General features: G+C 43.3%; 1 protein-coding gene across 1 annotated transcript in view; it reads right to left on the reverse strand.

Moving 5' to 3' along the window:
* The window catches only part of LOC145353946 (cadherin-4-like), a 608,947-nt gene that overhangs the window by 119,626 nt on the left and 468,954 nt on the right, over positions 1-20,367 (reverse strand). The window contains exon 6 of the mRNA XM_080204964.1: positions 3,260-3,404. Within this exon, the coding sequence (XP_080061090.1) occupies positions 3,260-3,404 (145 nt within the window). The remainder of the gene's footprint in view (positions 1-3,259; positions 3,405-20,367) is intronic.

A 20,367-nucleotide genomic window follows, 5' to 3' on the forward strand; every position in this document is an offset into this window, starting at 1 on the left:
GTTCATTTTTGTCACATGTATTAACATACAGTGAAAAGTACTGTTTCTTGCACACTATAAAGACAAAACATACTGTTCATAGAGAAGGAAATGAAAGAGTGCAGAATGTAGTGTTACAGTCGTAGCTTGGGTATAGAGAAAGATCAACTTAATGCAAGGTAGGTCCATTCAAAAGTCTGATGGCCCCAGGGAAGAAACAGTTCTTGAGTCGATTAGTATGTGACCTCAGACTTTTATATCTTTCTCCTGAAGGAAGAAGGTGGAAGAGAGAATGTCTGGGGTGTGTGGGGTCCTTAAAAATGCTGGCTACTTTGCCAAGTCGGTGGGAAATGTAGACAGAGTCAATAGATGAGAGGCTGGTTTGCATGTTGGATTGGGCTACATTCATGACCTTTTGAAGTTCCTTGCAGTGTTGGGCAGAGCAGAAGCCACACCTACCTGTGATACAACCAGAAAGATTGCTTTCCATGGTGCATCTGTAAAAGTTGGTGAGAGTCATAGCTGCCATGCCAAATTTCCTTAGTTTTCTGAGAAAGTAGAGGCGTTGGTGGGCTTTCTTAACCATCGCGTCAGCATGGAGGGGTGGGGTGGGGGTGGGGGGTGGGGGGTACCAGGACAGGTTGTTGCTGACCAGGACACGTAAAAACTTAAAGCGCTACAAGAAAAGGTCTGGCAATGAGAATCGATGATAGGTCAGTCTTGGAAGTTGTATGGGGTAATGGAAAAAGTCAAGGGAAGAAAAAAGGTATACCATTACAATCAATACTTTGAATTAATAAAAATCATTGGATTTCCAATCAGTGAAGTTTTGAACGGACATATAAGATCCAATTTTCCAGCAGCGCTCGCCCCAAGACCAGAAAATCGCACCCAAGGTCAACGGAACTTTGCATGGTCCGTGTCCCGCTTGCTACAATTCCTGTGGCAGGCGGAATGGGAGAATTCTGTCCACAAGTATAGAAAACTAATAGTTGATTGGTTTTATAGAACTTGCGTATTTCTGAAAAAAATCATATTGTCAAAACTTTAAGAAGACCGAGGAGTGACCTGACAGAGGTCTATATGAATGTTAAGGTGTTTGATAAGGTAGACATGGAGAATATGTTTCCAACTGTGGATGAGAAAAGAAATGGGAAACACAAATAGATAACTGGATAGAATTCAGGAGAAATTAATTTATCCAAAGGATGGAAGTCATGATCATAGTGAGTAATTGAGATAAACTGTGTAGATATATTCAAGGGGAAGCAAGATAAAGAAATAAGGGGGAAAGCAATAGAAGGACATGTTGATGGGGTTAGTTGAAGCAGGGCAGGAGAAGTTTGCTATGGAGGATAAATATCACTATCGAACTGTTGGGCCAAATGATTTGCTTCTGTGTTATAAATATTTCGTAATACAACAGCATGATATGATATTTCATACATTTAAGTCAAAAAAATTTTGGAAAGTCTTGTGAAAAATGTGTTAGAAATGTTGTTTTCAACAGTAGAAAGAAGGAATAATGGACAGAATTCTCCCAATTTGAGACTAAATTCCATAGCAGCAATGGAAATGTAGAATATTACCTACTGTGGTAGTGCAATTTAGCATGGCCAATCCCCCTAACTTGCATATCTTTGGACTATGAGAGGAAACTAGAGCACCTGGAGGAAACCCATGCAGATACGGGGAGAATATGCAAACTTCACACAGTCACCCAGGGCTGTAATAGAACCCGGGACCCTGGTGCTGCGGGGCAGTGGTGGTAACCACTGTGCCACCATGCTGGCCTTTATGCTGATCTTTGGTAGTTTTTCAACCTGCCATGGTGGGAATCAGCAGGAGATCACACTGAAAATTTACACTAGCATGCAACAAATTCTGGCCCTCCCACCATATTCTCCTCCCACGCCCACCACCAAACCCATTGGCAGGAGCTTGGAAGAACTCTGTCCCGTATGTTTTGGGGTGCACGGAGTATATGAACTTAGTCTTAGTCCTTTTCAATTACTTCATACTTAAGGTCTTCTATGCCACACATTCACATCCAACCAAGAGATACTGGCCTATTTTCAAGCTAATCTATAACTGCCAGGTGGTTTTGCACATTACTAATGTTCATCCACCCAATTCTGAGCTAAAGAGCTCAAGTTGGTAATGTCAGCTGTGACCTTTGTGATATTAGTGTACCTTTAAGATTTTTTTAAAATCATGCTCACACCCTCAGGTGATGACAGTGTTGGGAGGAGAAACAAAACTGTTTGCAGCTCAGGTGACAGGGATTTTCATTTTTAGTTTCAGTTTGGAGCTGCAGGTTGGAGCTGGGTTTTAGCAGGAACAGCAAGCTAAAAGTAAGTGTCTTCCCACTCTCCCTGTTGTTTAGAAAATTTTGTTGGGGGCTGGACCAGAGTCTCTCTGATGCTTTGGGAAGCTGTCTTGCCTTCAAACTGTTTGGAGTGAATCCAGAGAACTGCAGACTTCAACCAAGGGACTCAAATTTCCATTATCATGTGAGGAGTTGAAGGTGCCGTGTTAAACATGTGAAAAGGGTTTTTGTTGTCTATGAGTTTTGGTTTTAATTTGAAGACATTAGAGATATACATTAGGAGTTATACATTATAGTGGTTGTTTTGTTTCTTGTTTGTAACTGATAAAAGTTCTTGCCAATTTTCTTACTATACGTGTTAATTATATTCTTAAATAATATTTGTTTGATAGAAGTTCCTCCTGGTCTTTTGAATCACACCTGAAGTGAAACATCTCATGCTTGTTCTAGCCACATTCAAAATGCAAAATTTATGATTCAAACGGGCTTCATAAAATACTTTGGAGTTTCTGACCTGAACTATAACAATTTGAACTCTATTTGGAAGAGTAAAGGGTTAACATCAGGAGCACCTGATGTTATCATGCAATGTCACATGACAAAGAAGCTGTGATTGGGTGGGAAGCAGAGATACAACCTCATGTGGAATACTGAGATATACATAAATCTATAGATAAATAAGAATGGTTTTTACAAGTAACAGTCGATTGTATAATTCTTCGGGTTTCTTTAAGATTTTCTGCACTGCAGGGTTCTATGATTCTATGATTTGTCTGTCACCCAATCTTGATCCCTAACCCACGAAGAAACATTATTATTCGGCACGGTCTGAAACAGTGTCTTATTGTGTTAACCTGCACAGAGGGAGTTTAAAGCTTTTGAGTCAACACTTAGGGATCACACAAAAGGCTGCAATGTGTAGTTTTGTTGATGATATATTTCTCTTTTTACCTGGTTTTGATCCTTCAGCCACACTCCCATTGTACACGTGGTTCACAAACTCTGGTCTGTTATCATTCATATCAATAACATTGATGTAAAGGTCAATTGGATTTTCCACCTTGTTTCCATTCATGTCAACTGCATGCGCCCTCAGCTGTAAACACAGAAGCCAAGAAATGGTCAAAGCTATTTATGCAACTTATACAGTCCAGCAAATCCCAAAAGACTATTTCACACTAGAAGTATCAAAAATCAAGAATCAGCGATGGGTGTTATTATCAATCATAAGCCTCACAGGAAAAGGGAAACCACATTGTGCAGTACGCTGGTCGGTATCACAAGGGTCAATGTGAGTTCAAAAAATATTACAAATTCAGACTAACAGTTGATACAGTGTTAGACACCCAGATCTGATGAAAAAGCCATTCACTTCATCTGAATTCACCCATCCATAAAGATCATGGAGTTGCTTCATCGCAGCATCCAATTGGTTCTTAAACGATTCCAAAGTTTTCACATCCACTGTTTTATCCATTGGTTTATTCCATCTATTTTTGTGTGAGAAAATTTCTGTGTTAAAAGGGCTAAATCAATATTTAATGGTTGGAACCTGTCCTATTTGAAGTTCGCAAAATAATCTATTTTCACCGACTAATATCTTTAGGTATTTTTTAACAAGACAAATCTGCAGGAGAGGTTCCTTCACCAGAAGTCTGAACTGAAGCCATGGATTATCTGAGGCATGTTCTAAATGATGCTTGGGACCTAATATTCATGAACCCTATTCCATCTGGATTGACTATGCTGGGGAACTGGCCGGATTGTACTCTGACAGGAAGCAAATGGAATGAATTGCATGCTGGGTAATGATAATATAGGGTGATATGGTAAGAACAGATTGAGCACAGCCACTTTATAAAATGCACTGTTAAGCATTAACTGTCTGCCTTACAGTCACAGAGGTCTACTGCCCAGATAATGGCCTTTCAGCCCATCGAGTCATAGAGGAGTCATAGAGGTTTACAGCATGGAAACAGGCCCTTCGGCCCAACTTGTCCATGCTGCCCTTACCTGTTTTAAAACCCCTAAGCTAATCCTAATTGCCCGCATTTGGCCCACATTCCTCTATACCCATCATACCCGTGTAATACAGAAACATAAGAAACATAGAACAGTACAGCACAGTACAGGCCCTTCGGCCCTCAATGTTGTGCCAAGCTTTGTCCGAAACCAAGATCAAACTAACCCACTCCCTATCATTCTGGTGTGCTTCATGTGCCTATACAATAACCGCTTCAAAGTTCCTAAAGTATCCTACTTCACTATCACAGAAGGCAGTCCATTCTGCACCCCAACCACTCTCTGAGTAAAGAACCCACCTCGACATCCCTCCTATATCTCCTACCATGAAACTTATAGTTATGCCCCCTAGTAACAGCTACATCCACCCGAGGAAATAATCTCTGAATGTCCACTCTATCTATCCCCCTCATCATCTTATAAACCTCAATTGAGTCACCTCTCATCCTTCTCCACTCTGAAGAGAAAAGCCATAGCTCCCTCAACCTTTCCTTATAAAACCTATCCTCCAAACCAGGCAGCATCCTGGTAAATCTCCTCCGCACTCTCTCCAATGCTTCCACAGCCTTCTTATAGTGAGGTGACCAGAGCTACACACAATATTCCAAATGTGATCACACCGAGGTCCTGTACGGTTGCAGCATAACCCCACAGCTCTTAAACTCTAACCTCCTGTTAATAAATGCTAACACACTATAGGCCTTTTCCACGGCTTTATCCACTTGAGTGGCAATCTTCAGAGATCTGTGGATATGAATCCCAAGATCTCTATGTTCCTCCACATTCCTCAGAACGCACAACATCGAGGGCTGAAGGGCCTGTAATGTGCTATACTGTTCTATGTTTCTGCTGTTGACCCTATAATCCACATTTAAATTTGTCCTACCAAAATGAATCACTTCTCATTTATCAGGGCTAAACTCTATCTGCCATTTTTCAGCCCAGCTCTGCATGCTATCAATATCTCTTTGAAGCCTACAACAGTCCTCCACCAATCTTGGTGTCATCAGCAAATTTACTGTCCCACCCTTTAGCCCCTTCCTCCAAGTCATTGATAAAAATCACAAATAGAGGAGGACACAGCATTGATCCCTGTGGGACACCGCTGATAACAGGTCTCCAGTCTGAGAAGTGCTCTTCAAAGTGCTCTCTCACAAACAAATCTAACACTTGGCCCAGTTCATTACCAGTACGAAGTCTAATGTGGCCCCACCTCTTGCCAGCCTATCCACATATTGTGTCAGGAAACCCTCCTGCACACACTGTACAAAAACTGCCCCATCCAAACTATTCGACCTATAAAGGTTCCAATCAACATTTGGAAAGTTCAAGTCACCCATGACAACTACCCTATGACCTCCACACTCATCCATAATCTGCTTTGCAGTTTCTTCCTCCACATCTCTATCACTATTTGCGGCCTACAGAAAACTCCTAACAATGTGACTGCTCCTTTTGTTTTTCTAACTTCAGCCCATATTACCTCAGTAGGCAGATCCCCCTCAAACTGCCTTTAAGCAGCCGTTACACTATTCTTGATTAACAATGCTACTCCTCCACCTCTTTTACCACAGTCCCTATCCTACTGAAACATCTATGCCCCGGAACTTACAACAACCATTCCTGTCCCTGTTCTAACCATGTCTCTGTAATGGCCACATCATCATAGTTCCAAGTACCAATCCATGCTCCAAGTTCACCTACCTTATTCTGGATGCTCCTTGCACTGAAGTAGACACACTTCAACCCACCTTCCTGTCTGCTGGTACATTCCTGCAACGTTGATACCCTCCTCGGTACCTCACGACCCTCAAGACTGGCTTTTGGACTACAGCTCATTTTCCCATCCCCTTGACAAATTAGTTTAAACCCCACCTGAAGAGCCGTAGCAAATTTCCCTCCCAGGATATTGGTGCCCCGCTGGTTCAGGTACAAACCATCCTGTTTGTACAGGCCCCACCTTCCCCAGAATGTGCTCCAATTATCCATGTAACTGAAACCCTCCCTCCTACCCAGCCCTGTAGCCACATGTTTATATGCACTCTCTCCCTGTTCCTCAACTTGCTAGCACGTGGCATGGCAACAAACCAGAGATGACAACATGTTTTGTCCTGGCTCTCAGCTTCCACCCTAGCTCCCTAAATTCCTCTTTTATATCCCCATCCCTTCTCTTACCTATGTCGTTGGTACCGATGTGTACCATGACTTGTGACTGTTCCTCCTCCCCTTTAAGGATCCTGAAGACACGGTCCGAGACATCACAGACCCTGGCACCCAGGAGGCAACATACCATCCGTGAGTCTCTCTTGCTGCCGCAGAACCTCCTATCTGTCCCTCTCACTAACGAGTCCCCAATAACTATTGCTCTCCTGCTCTCCCTTCTGGGCCACAGGGACAGACTCAGTGCTGGAGATCTGGTCAACGCAGGTAAGTCGTCCCCCTCAACAGTATCCAAAGCAGTATACTTGTTGCCGAGGGGAATAACCACGGGGGAATCCCTGCACCGACTGCTTCCTGCCAGCCTCTCTCACCATCACCCATCCATCATCATTCGTTGGAGTAACTACATCCCTGAAGCTTCTATCTATGACCTCCTCTGCCTCCCGCATGATCCAAAGATCATCCAGCTCCAGTTCCCTAATGCGGTTTTTGAGGAGCTGGAGATGGGTGCATTTCCCACAGGTGAAATCAGCAGGACACAGATGGCTTCCCTCACCTCAAACATTCGCAGGACGAACACTGCACTGCCTTCCCTTCTATCCCCTCTAGATAAACTTGTGGTATAAAACAAGAAAAAGAAAGAAAGAGCTTACCTAATATTCACTCACCCTCTTTAGGTTAGAGGAGGTGGAAGGGTGAGGGACACTATAAGTGTAGTGTTTCGGGTTTAGGAACCGCCCAATTTATATGCGGGTAAAAATAAAACATTCATCACTGCCAATCTAGCTGTATGAGATCCCTTGGGGATGAGCAACCATAACATGATAGAATTTTTTATAGTGATGGAGAGTGAAGTCATTGATTTGGAGACTGGGCTGCTGAACCTTAATAAAGCAAACTATGAGGATATGAGGTGTGAGTTGGCCTTGATAGATTGGGGAGAGTTACATAAAGGGATGACAATGGATAGACAATGGGAAACATTCAAGTAACACATGGGGGAACTGCAGCAAGTGTTTATTCCTGTTTGGCACAAAAGCAAGAGGGCCAATCCATGGCTTACAAAGGAAATTCGAGAGAATATCCAATCTAAGGAAGAAGCAGACAGATTGACCAAGAAAAATAATAGGTCGGAGGACTGGGAGCAGTTTAGAATTTAGCAAAGAAGGACCAAGAGATTGATTAAGAAAGGGAAAATAGAGTATGAAAGTAAGCTTGCAAGGAACATAAAGACTGACGTTAAGAGATTCTATAGATATGTGAAGTGAAAGACGTTAGTGAAGACAAATGTAGGTCCCCTACAGACAGAAATGGGGGGAATGTCCAACTGGGGGCAAAGAAATGGCCGAGCAACTGAATATATACTTTGGTTCTGTCTTCACAAAAGAGGGCACAAATCAAATGCCAGAAATGTTGGAGAATGCAAGATTTAGAGAGAGGAAAAAACTGAGGGAGGTCAATATTAATAGAGGAATGATGCTGGGAAAACTGATGGTATTGAAGATGAATAAATCCCCAAGGCCTGATAATCTACATCCCAGAGCACTTAAGGAAGTGGCTCTAGAAATAGTGGATGTATTGATGGTATCTTCCAGGATTATATAGACTCTGGAACAATCCCTGCAGATGGGAGGGTAGCAAATGTCACTCTAATATTCAAAAAGGGACATAGAGAGAAAACAGGGAATTATAGACCAGTAAGCTTAACATCAGTTGTGGGGAAGATTCTCAAATCCATTCTGCAGGACTTTATAGCAGAGTATTTAGAAAACAGTGGCAGGATCAGACAGAATCAGCATGGATTTATGAAGGGGAAATCATGCTTGACGAGCTTGTTGGCATTCTTTGAAGATGCAACCCGTAGAATTGACAAGGGAGAACCAGTAGATGTGGTATATTTGGACTTTCAGAAAACGTTTGGTAAAGTCTCGCATAAGAGATTATAGTGCAAGATCAAAGTATGTGGGATTTGGGGAAGTGTATTGAGATGAATAGAAAACTATTGGCAGAGAGGAAACAAAGAGTAGAGATTAATTGGTGCCTTTCAAATTGGCAGGCATTAACTAGCCACAGGGACCGGTGCTGGGACCCCAGCTATTCGGTCAGCTCAGGTGACTAAATGGGATCTGACTGAAGCCGACATGTTCTTCCAATCTGTGTGTGAAATCTCTCACTCTTTCCATATTTCCCCCTAAATGCTCCCATCCTCTAACGTCAATCCAAATCCACCTCTGTATTTGTCTTGGTTTGGCCCAGTCAAATGGCAGCTTTCTGAATGGTTTCAATCCCAGGTGCAAGTAAACTTGGGGGTTGAAGGAAGGTAATCTGAGGAAGGAACTGGCAACTACAGAAGGCCTTGGTCAATATTTACAGATAGAGAAAGCTACTAGAAATGTGGCTGAGTTGCACAATCTTAATCATAGAAAGAAATAACAAAGGATATAAATCCTAGAATTGTGAAACTATGAAGGGGCTGGGGATAAACTCTGAGTGTTGCAGACACAACACTGATTATGTCAAGTCTTTATACAGCAATGCCAACCAAGCAAATAGAATAAGAAAAGAAAATGTTAGTACGTTAGCAGCATCTGTAGGGAGAGAAACAGTGTGGGGGATTCTCCGGCCTCCCTGCAGCATCTTTCTTGATTGCGGGAGGCGGCATGCCATTAGCTCGTGTTTGGATCTTCTGGTCCTGCATCCCACTTCGCCGGGAAACCCACGGTGGAGTATGCTTTCAGTAGAACCAGAAGATCCCATCAGTATGAAGAACCAGAAGATCACGCCAAGAGTTTCAAGTGGATGAACTTTTATCAGAGCTGAGTAAAGTTAGAAATGCTGCAAGTGCAGCAGGCAGTAAAGAAGACAAATGTTATGTTGGCCTTCACAGTAAGAGGATCCGTGGACAGGAGCAGAGATGTCTTGCTGCAATTATACAGGGCCTTGGTGAGGCCACACCTGGAATATTGTGTGCAGTTTTGGTCTTCTTACCTGAGGAGGATGTTTTTGCTCTAGTGGGAGGTCAGAGAAGGTTTACCAAACTGATTCCTGGGATGGCAGGACTGACATATGAGGACAGCCTGAGTTGGTTAGGATTATTTTCACTGGAATTTAGAAGAATGAGGGGGGAATGGGTGCTGGGGCCCCAGCTATTCACAATATATATTAACGATTTGGACGAGAGGACAAAATGTAACATCGTGAAGTTTGCAGCTCATACCAAAAATTGGGCGGGAGGGTGAACTGTGACGAGGATGCAGTGATCCTTCAGAATGATCTGGACAGTTTGGGTGAGTGGGCTAATCAATGGTAGATGCAGTATAATTTGGATAAATGTGAGGTTATTCGCTTTGGAAGCAAATACAAGAAGGTAGATTACTATCTGAATGGCTGTAAATTGGGAGAGCGGAGTGTGCAGCAAGACCTGGGTGTCCTTGTGCACCAGTCACTGAAGGTAAGCATGCAAATACAGCAGGTGGTAAAGAAGGCAAACGGTCTTCATAGCGAGAGATTTCAAGTACAGGAGTAGGAATGTGCTATTATACATGGTCTTGGTGAGACCACACCTAGAATATTGTATGCAGTTTTGGTCTCCTTTCCTGAGGAAGGATGTTTTTGCTCTCGAAGGAGTGCAGCAAAGGTTTATCAGGCTGATTCCAGAGTTGGAGGGATGATGTATGAGGAGGGATTGACTAGGTTAGGATTGTTTTTGCTAGAGTTCAGATGAATGAGGAGGGATCTCACAGAGACTTATAAAATTCGAACAAGACTAGACAGGGTAAATGAGGGAGGACATTCCCAATGGTGGGGAAGTCGAGAACCAGAGGTCACAGTCTGAGGATTCAGGGTAGATTATTTAGGACGGAGATGAGGAGACGTTTCTTCACCCAAAGAGTGTTCAGCCTGTGGAATTCATTAGCACAAGAAGTAGTTGATGCTAAAACATTGAATGTATTCAAGAGGCAGCTGGAAATAGCACTGGGGGTGAATGGGATCAAAGGATATGGGGAGAAAGCAGGATTAGGCTATTGAGTTGGATGATTGTAATGAATGGCGGAGCAGGCTCAAAGAGCTATCTTCTATATTTCTATGCATAAGCACCATTTCTGATGTAGCAAAGGAAGAAAAATGGAGCCTTGAAATTTCAAATAAATAAAACAAGTTAATTCTCTATAGTTACCCCTCCATAGTCCGAGTCCATGCACCAACTATGACCGAAACTCAGGGGATAATGTTTTGTAAGTTCTCAGCCAAAGTTGCTCTGGCAACAAAGATGGAGTAGGAAGTGTCTTGCAAATTAGTTTCTGCCTTCTCCCCAAGGACATGCACCCATGCATCATCTCACAGTAATCAGTACCTGAGCAGCCTTTTAATTTAATTTAGAATAATTTTGGGTGGCATGATGGCACAGTGGTTAGCACTAGTGCCTCACAGTGCCAGAGACCTGGGTTCAATTCCAGCCTCGCATGACTGTCTGGGTCCTCTGGCTGCTCTGGTTCCCTCCCCCAGTCCAAAGATGTGCGGGTTAGGTTGATTGGCCATGATAAATTGCCCCTAGTGTCCCAAGATGTATAGTTTAGGAGGATTAGCAGGGTAAATATGTTGGGTTATGGGGATAGAGGTTGGATGGGATTGTTACCATTGCTGGCTTGGTAGGCCACATGGCCTTCTTCTGCACTGTAGGGATTTTATATCCATCTGTGCTGTCACATGTGCCTATTTCCTAGCAGTAATGCAAAAGGACAGCAAGACTTACCTTGCGTTACACTTTGTGCCTTCATTTCACAGCAACATCATTTTGAGGGGACTCGAGGATCATGCAAGGAGGAGCCTCAACTTGGCTGGTGTGCCACATTTTAGCGTTTTAGTGTCCTGCATCACAGAACTCTTAATTTTTTTTTGCCTATCTTAGCTGTGCCTTGTGGCATTGAGCAGAAAATGTACTCCCCTGCTGAGGACTGGGGAGCGGGGGGGCAAATGGACCAAAGTCAAGTCACCCAACAGGAATCCTGCACACCTCCCAACATTCTGAGCAATATTCATCTCGCAGTGGCCTGCTCAATGGGCAATGTTGCAGTGTGACCTTGAAGCGGAATAAAGTAAAATATTTTATGAAAGAAATGTATATTCACGGGACAAACAGTACAGCAAACTTCGTGAATTTCTCCCTGAGCTTCCCTAACTTATTTAGAGGACATGTCTGCTCACGCATGACCAGTTCCCATGAACCCTGCTTCATAAGAAATGTGGAGTCTGATGACAGAAAGTCTCATAACTTTAAGTTATTGAAGTGACAGGTCAGTATTTATTGATGTACAGACAATTCCCTGAGTGCCCTTTTCGAAATACAACAGCCTGAACGGAGAGAAAGTTGCTCAATGGGTTTGGTGGAAAATAAAGCATTAAGTTACTGAAGTGACAAATTAAGCATTCAGGAATGGAAAACAATATAGAGTATTGCGTATGACGGCCTACAAGTTGACATAAAGAAGTCTGCTGGTTCAGTTGGCCAGTCAAGCTACTCTTCCTCACATAGAAGTGACTGAACAATGGGAGATTTATGACTTCATTTTGACAGAGAAATATATGTTTGGATACTGGTGTTAGAGATGGCAATCTAAAATGGCAGCTTCATTATTGTTGCCTAGTGCACTGAGAGTAGTGTTGTTAAATATACATAAAACATAACAATAGCATTAATAAATTCCTTGCCTCTGATGTTGATCCCAATTGGTAAGGAACAAGGGGGCTTCCAAGTTATGAACATCTATCTGGAGTCAAGAAATTTACGTTCAGGAGCAGACATCATCACGATAAATCTAACCATTGCAAAATCAAACTTCTTAAAATAACAAGCATATAAAAGTAACACGATTGAGCAATTTAACTGCACGCTAATGTGCAGTAATGCTGTTAGACACAGTGAGCTCAAATCAAAATGGCCAGTAAAATGTCTGAGAGAAACATGGCTAGAAAATAGACAGGAATCAATAGTTTGATTTTGAGAATGAGTCCACTTCGATTACCTTTTGTGACAAGAATACACCCTGGACGCTGCACTACCTCCATTTCATAGACATTCCACAGTGCAGAAGGAGGGCATTCGGCCCATCGAGTCCGCACCAACCACAATTCCACTCAGGCCCCAGCCTCGCTTAGTTACCCTGCTAATCCCTCTAACCTGTCACATCCCGGGACACTAAGGGTTAATTTAGCACATCCAATCAACCTAACCCGCACATCTTTGATGTGTGGGAAGAAACCGGAGCACCCAGAGGAAACCCACGCAGCCACAGGGAGAATGTGCAAACTCTGCACAGACAGTGAGCCAACTTGGGAATCAAACTCAGGTTCCCTGGTGCTGTGAAGCAGCAGTGCTAACCACTGTGCCACCATGCCACCCTGCGATTCTTAAAGAAATGGCTCATGTAACGCTGCCTACATTTTAAAAGTAAGCTATTACTTTTCTGGTCTCCATGTTTTGTATGATATATTGTTGTCAAATAATTTTAGTGATGGCGGCCATGGGTAAAATCTACCTTACTTTATTTTAGGTTTACATGAAAGAAATTAACTCTAAAATCTAGTGGTGCAGAGTGTTGTCAGGACAGTTCCTTTATTTAGGTATTTTTCAGCTCAATCATTCCTACCATCAGTCTTCATTTGATAAGGTGAAGTGTTACTTTTAATTACAAATGAATTGCAACAAATATGTAAATATATGTAAATCAATTCACAAAATACTTCCTTTTCTGTATCATTTCCTCACAGAAGTACCTAACTTCATTAAGTTTTTCCACTTGTGCACACGTTTCTGAAGATAAAATATTTTTACAGTCCAAACACACTTTCCATTGTTAGTCAGGTGAGAAAAGATTATACACACCTGCCAGTTTGGGTCCACAGTGTTCGTAGAATCTGTACAGTGCAGGAGGAGGCCATTCTGCCCATTGAGTCTGCACCAACTTCTGACAGAGCATCCCACCCAGACTCTTCCCTGTAACACCACGTATTTTCCCCCTTAACTCCCTTATCCTACACATCCTGAGTCACCAAGGGGCAATCTAGTGTAGCTAATCCACCTCACCTATACTTCGGACCGTGAGAGGAAACTGAAGCACCCAGAGCTATCCCACGCAGACACGAGGCGAATGTGCAAACTCTACTCAGACAGTTATCCAAGGCTGGAACCAAACTCAGGTCCCTCAGCACTGTGAGGCACCAATTGATGTGCCACCATGGCACACTGCAAATTTACAACATCAAACTGTTGGCAAAAGATGTCATGGAAGGTCTGAAGACAGTAAATAATGACATTAATAAGGGAGCAGGTTTTCCAAAGAGAAAGAGCCTGGGCTTTCTCTTTTATTGTCCAGGTATAAAGTGTAAAGGGGAATCAGGCAGGTGGGATAAATGCCAAGAGCAGTACACTATATTCAAATACATTTAAACAAATGGATGGAAACTTGTGCAAGTTTACAAACAATGGTTCAATCCTTCTCACTCAGCACTGTTTGCAAAAATCAGGATGCTGCTTCTGGCATTTGGTCTCATCTGCTCAGGTATTTTGAAGTAATGCAAAACCGACAACTATATCTTTTTTTCATCTTTCACAAATGCTGTCTTTTTAATAAAAGCGCTTTGTTTTTACTTGCCTCCTCCATTCAATATTCATTTGGGGGTGTGGAAGCAGCTTTTATTTTGAAATTGCTTGTTTGATGGAATTAAGGTTCCAGGTTTCAAGTAAGTGGCAAGGATGTAAAAATTGATATAGTTGTGTGTCTTGGACACGATCAGTTCAATCTCTGATGTGTAAAACGGTGTCAAAGAGGGAGAGTCACAGCTCAATGAACATGTTTGCTGTCTACCCCCTGAAGACATGCCCAGACCAGTAAACTCATTCACAGGATTCTCAGATCCGAAAGTGCTTTTTTCTCGCACATTTTTTCATGTGACCCTATTTTCATCCTTCAGAGGATATTGACAGGAAATGTGGCTATTTTCTTTAATATTAAACATTAGGTGACCATTTTGATTAAATGTTTTCCACATCTGAATGCAAAAATCTAATTTAATATTCATTAGCTTCCGAGTGACTTGATTCCATCAATGCTCCAGTTTGTGTGTTTGCAAACCAAAAGCGATTAATGGAACGCTCATTTTGTTAACATTTACAACTCACAACTTAAGGAGTGGTCATAGATTTTTTTTTAATTCATATTTATCCATGGGATGTAGGCTTCACTGGCTAGGTCAACATTTACTGCCCACCCCTAATTGCCCTTGAGGAGGTGGTGGTGAGATACTTTCTTGATCTGCTGCAGTCCATGTAGTGTAGACACATCTATTGTGATGTTAGGAAGGGAGTTCCAGGATTTTGACTCAGCAACGGTGAAGGAAAGGCGATACATTTCCAAGTCAGGGCGGCAAGCGGCTTGGAAGGGAACTCCAAGGTGGTGGTGGAAGGTAAGATTTTTTCTGTTCCATTGTGTTTGTTCTGTTTTTTTAATCAAAACCTGTAATTTGTAGACCTGTGGCAAGCAATTTTACTGGCTTCGAAATTGGTCCATTTTGTGGCCACATCTGGAGTTGCCTCCAATGGCCCCTTTAAGGATGAGTTATTAGGCTCTCCAGGGCCTGGTATAATTGGACTGAGCTTGAACTGCATAAGTTTCATTCATCTGTGGATGAATTTTTTAATAGGATCTTACAGCTGGACCTAGATTCACATGTTACGTATCCAACACGAGTTTCAGTTAGGCATACCTTTCTACCTAAGAAGCACCTGCTTTGAATATAGTCACCAACAAACTTGCAGGGCACATTGGCAGTGGAACTTGCTCACCAAAATTTGTCTGTCTCTAATTTTAAACCAAACAATAGGCAAATCAACTTCTTCTCTGTGAAGATCTTTTCTACACTCCTCTCACTCCATTAAACTCAGTGGGGGCAATCCTACCAGCTTGTCACACCAGTTGATCAACATACGGAGCTGATAAGATTAGATGAGAGATGGAAAGTTGGGTTTGCACCTGGTTTCTTGCTTCTTGTGATGTTACTGGCCCTGTTCTGATGGTGAAATCAGCCTTGTGCCTAGGACTTTCAATATAATTAGCGAGTGTCAGACACAATCGTCCAGGCTCACTTGTCCTTACATGCACGCTGGTGGAGGTCCGCATTGGCAAGGATCACGTATGATCCCCACCAATGGGGACCTGACATGATAGCTTTGCCAGTGAGACGAAGGTCATTGAAGCCCCAACGAATGGCTAAGGGCAAAGCCAAGTAGTGACCTTTGGGCAGTGCAGATCTGGTACTGCCAGTTTGGCACCCTGACACTGCCCACCAGGGAAGGGGCAGGGGCATGGCAGGGGATGTCTAGGGAGCTCTGTAGAAGGGGCGCTCTGCATTGGGGATCATCTGGGGTGGCGACTGGCTGGGTGGGGAGAATTGCGGTGACAATCAGTCGATGGGGTTGATCGGGGTGGCGATTGGCTGGGGATGGGAATGGGGGTGGCAATTGGCCGGGGATGGGAACAGGGGTGGCAATTGGAGGGGTGGGGGCAATGGCTGAGGTGGGCGATCAGGGAGGTGGGGGCATGTCTAAGTGGGCAGAGGGGAGTGAGAGATCTTCCAGTGCACTGTATACAGTATACTGGGAGACCAGGGCGCCTGTGCAAAGGCGCCCCTACAGCTCAGCAACCGGCTTCCCTCCATGAATAGGCTCAGCCTACACCCCCTACTGGCAAGGGTCACATTTTGCTTCATTTTCTTTCTAAGTGCCATACAGTTGCATCTGGGAACTCTCCCAAAATGGGGGCACAATTCTCTCAGGCCTTCACACTCATTTGGCGCTTAGAATTTTTTTGGTAAGATAGCCCCCTCCCCTCACCTCCCCGCCCCCAGTATGTTTCTTCTAATGAGATGACCTGACAAATGTCAAGAAATTAGTTCAAAAAAATCATTTTCATTCTCTAAATAGCACAACATAGTATCAGTTTTGGAGAATATCAAGAATGGGGTTGTGCAAACATTTCTGCCTGTTGTGACCTATATTGGTTTCTAAATCCCATGTGCCAATTGGAGTAGGTTACTTGCATATTAAAAAGATTTGCCTGAGAGTTTAGCCTGTAACATGCTTGGTTAGGAATCAGAAAATGTGGTAGGGCAGACATGGCTCAAAGTATGTTGCTCAATGTTAAAGGGTAAGGTGTAGTGGCGGCCGAAAGGTGGATGAATAATTTACAAGAATGCACAGTACAAACATGTGGGTTGCAGAAGTTGCTACCCAAAAGATGTCCCTGCTCCTTTTCATTCTGAAGGATTGGAAGTGATAAGCCATGCGCATCAAGGAAGTTTGGCCTTATCTGGGGCTTATGATTAGCCCAAGTAGAGTGGAAGGTATACCAAGGGACCTTCCATTTGTGTCACTGCAGTTCTCTTGCTTGACTGCTTATGAAGAAGTTGTCTGTCAGCAGGAGAGCCAAGGCAAAGGTGCATGAGGTGCCCATTTTTTACATTCATTTTCTTTCTGACATTGATGACTTCTGTTTCGAGTGTTAGTTGGGAACTACCTCATCCTCTGGGAGGTACCATGCAAAGCTTTGTACATAATCATTATCCTTTTGCACACATTCTCCATTATGCCAAAGCTGCACAGCAAACATTCCTTGAATTGCATGGAAATCACAACATGGAATCAGGCCATTTGGCCAAATCAGTCGATATTGGTGTTTATCCTCTACAGAAACAGCAGTTCCAATCCCTGCCTTCCCTTTCCAAATTCCTTTATTCCCCTATCCTCCTAGAATCTAACAGATTCTTAAATGTTGCTAACTCCAGTAGCGCATTCCACAGTCTCACCACAGCATGAAATAAAAAGCTTATTTTGCTCTTTCTCCTAAACTCCTGACATTTAATCTTATTGTGTTTTAGATTTAGCAGTCAGTTGAACAGTCTGTTTTTATCTCCCCTTCCCTATTCCTTTCTCATTTTAAGCACCACGATCTGTCATCGCCTCTGTTTTGATGAAAACAGCCTCAATTTTTATTTTAGTTTTATTTTCCACACCAGGCAGTGTTTTATTGAATGTGTGTTGTGCCTCCTCTATCCGACAACACAGTTCCGATGGAGCCCAAAACTACACATAATGCTATAGTTGTGGCCTTACTGAGGTTTCATCTCAGTTCAACAATATATCTCAACTTCTACATTCTCTCACCGTAAAACCCAGTTTTCCATGTTCTTTCTAGTCTCATCCAGTTGAGATCATGTCTGACCCCTCGTTCAATATCTATAAATCCACTTAGATTATTCTCAACTTCTAAGCTTTCAGTTTGTTATCAACAGAGATATTTTAGCATTCTAACATCTTTCAATTAACAAATCCAAACTTTTCCCTAACACAAATCTTAAACAAACTGGACTGTAATTATTTGGGCCCAGATTTTTGGGTCTGGAAATGGCTGAAAGTTCTAAGCCTCGCACCTGAACCCAGCATTTTCCACTTTCAGAAGGGTGAGACTGGGGTTAGGCTGGGAGTCATTCATGTGTGATTCACAGAACCTGCTGGTCATTTTAAGTCCAACTGAAACGGGTGTTTAGAAGAACAGGAGTGCAAATCTGGAGTGTGCAGAATAGAACAGGTAAGGGGTGGGGGGGGGTCTCAGCTTGTGGATGTGTTTGGATAACCTTTGGGACAGGAAGATATTCCTTTGGATAGGATCCCAGGGTGCCATTGGGAGAGGTATGACACCCTGTGGGAGAGGTACAGAACTCTAGGGAAGAGGTCAGGCACCCTTTGGGATTTGAACATGATTATGCATTACTAAGTACAATGTTATTGGAATAATTAAGCTCTCCAGCCCTCAAGAAACTATCCAGCAGTCAAGGAACGGTAAAGGAGCTGTCCGGATGTCAAACCTATCAAAGCTATGCATAACGTATCAAACCTGTCGAAGCTGTCAAAGCCATCCAGTAAGTGTCAAAATTATCAATCCTTTCAAAGCTATCCAGGGAGTATCAAACCTATCAACTGACTGTCCAAGGAGATGAGGTGAGCTGGCAAAGGGTGATGGGTAGGGATGAGCACTAAGTTGACATTGGGGAATGGGGAGTAGGAGCCTTGAGTTGGAATAGGTTGGCATGGATGGAAAATAGATGTGTGTGTGTGTGTGTGTGTGGGGCAAGGTGTGAAGGCTGGAGGGATGCTTTCTTTCATTATTTATAGATGTGAGCAGTGCCAGGGCACAGAGGCAGGCCTTGCTCCCAGCCTGCCTCCGCACCCAACAGCCTGTTCCATGGCTACCTGTGCACACACCCCCCGCACCTAAAATTCAACATTGGTTATTCTCCAGCCCTCAAGTTTATACGCAGCTTCAACTGAAACACAGAAATACATTTCTCAGGGCCTCTATTATTTCTTCTTCATTTCTCACAGTGCCATTGAATTTGTCTACATGAAGTGAGGGGAAACTCCATGTCATTGCTTGAACTGTACAAACAATGGTCTGGTCAATTAACTTGAAGCTTAAGTTGAAGGAAGGGCACGCCCTCAGTGATGACATGTTTGGCGGGATTCTCCAGTCATCCATGCCAGCCGGATTCTCTGGTCCCGCTGCAGTGAACGGGAATTTGGCTGAGCACCAAATTCTTCATCCTCGCTGGCAGCAGCGGTGGGGCGTGAATGACCAGAGAAATCCAGCACGTGTGAGAACAGCCTTTGAGTGGCCAGCTAGTTAGGTTTCTGTAAGTTTCTCGGTTGACACACAGAAAATGCTGTAATTTGTTTTATAGATTTCAGAACGTTGGCCTGCCTTCCCACTCCATTTTTTAGACGTATATTTTTAGGTGCTCTCGTCACTGAAGCTGAAAGTCGTGGGTTCATGTCTCACTTCACGGCCTGAGCACAAAAGTCAAGGCTGACACTCGAGTGCAGGCTTGCTACAGGTGGCCCGCATGAGGCCAGGCTGCCTGAAGGATCATTAAGGGGCTGATTGCTAATTAGCTTGCTTGCTAATGCTCATTAAGCACAGCAATTCAGTGGTTAGAGCTTCAAATGCGCCCTCTCTTAACAACAACCAGCTAAACAGATGTCTTTGCTGAGGATTTTGAGCGCTGCTTAAAGGCATGCTCAGCTTTCACTATTCACTTGCTTCTGAGGGTTGAAGAGGTCTTTTTACACACATCTGGAGATTTTCTGCGACTATTTGACAAGTCTTCACTGATGCTCAATCAACATTTATTCTGGAAATTTTCTGATGACTTTATTTGAAGAGCATCAATGTTGCGCTGCTCTACCTTACTGGGCACCTTATAAGATTCACTGGAAGAAAGCGAATGCTTGGTCTGAGGCATCTGGTCGGGGTCAGGATGGGCGGGGACGGTGGGGGGGGTTCCCCTTAGTCTGGTGAAAGAGAATGTGAGACTGGGCAGGGTGGCAGCTGTTTCGGGGGGAGGGACAAAGAGCGAAGAGGGCAATGAGAGATCTTTGTCTGCTGCCAATACCGATCATCCCTCCTTTTTGGATCTCCAAGAACACGAATATTGTGTCTAAAAACCTACCCACTTTCAGACTTGGTCCATGTCTGAAACCTATTGTGTGGCAGTTGGAACACTCCACACATCCAGTAGAAGTAGGTGGAAGGTATCCATTTAAATTACTCTGTGAAAATTGCTTATAACTAAACAAATTAAGTAATTGCTCTTGATTGGTTCATTCTACAGGCTAATGCCTTGACCAATGAGACACAAGCTGTTTAGATTAAATTTCGAACAATTCTTGGCAATTAACTGTGGGTCACTGTCAGCTGATGCACTCTCCATGGCAAAACCTCTGCCAATCAGAGCCAACTTACAAACCAATCATCTCCAACACTATA

This window comes from Carcharhinus amblyrhynchos, chromosome 16, assembly GCF_965287045.1.
Source record: "Carcharhinus amblyrhynchos chromosome 16, sCarAmb.v2.hapA, whole genome shotgun sequence".
Taxonomy (NCBI): domain Eukaryota; kingdom Metazoa; phylum Chordata; class Chondrichthyes; order Carcharhiniformes; family Carcharhinidae; genus Carcharhinus; species Carcharhinus amblyrhynchos.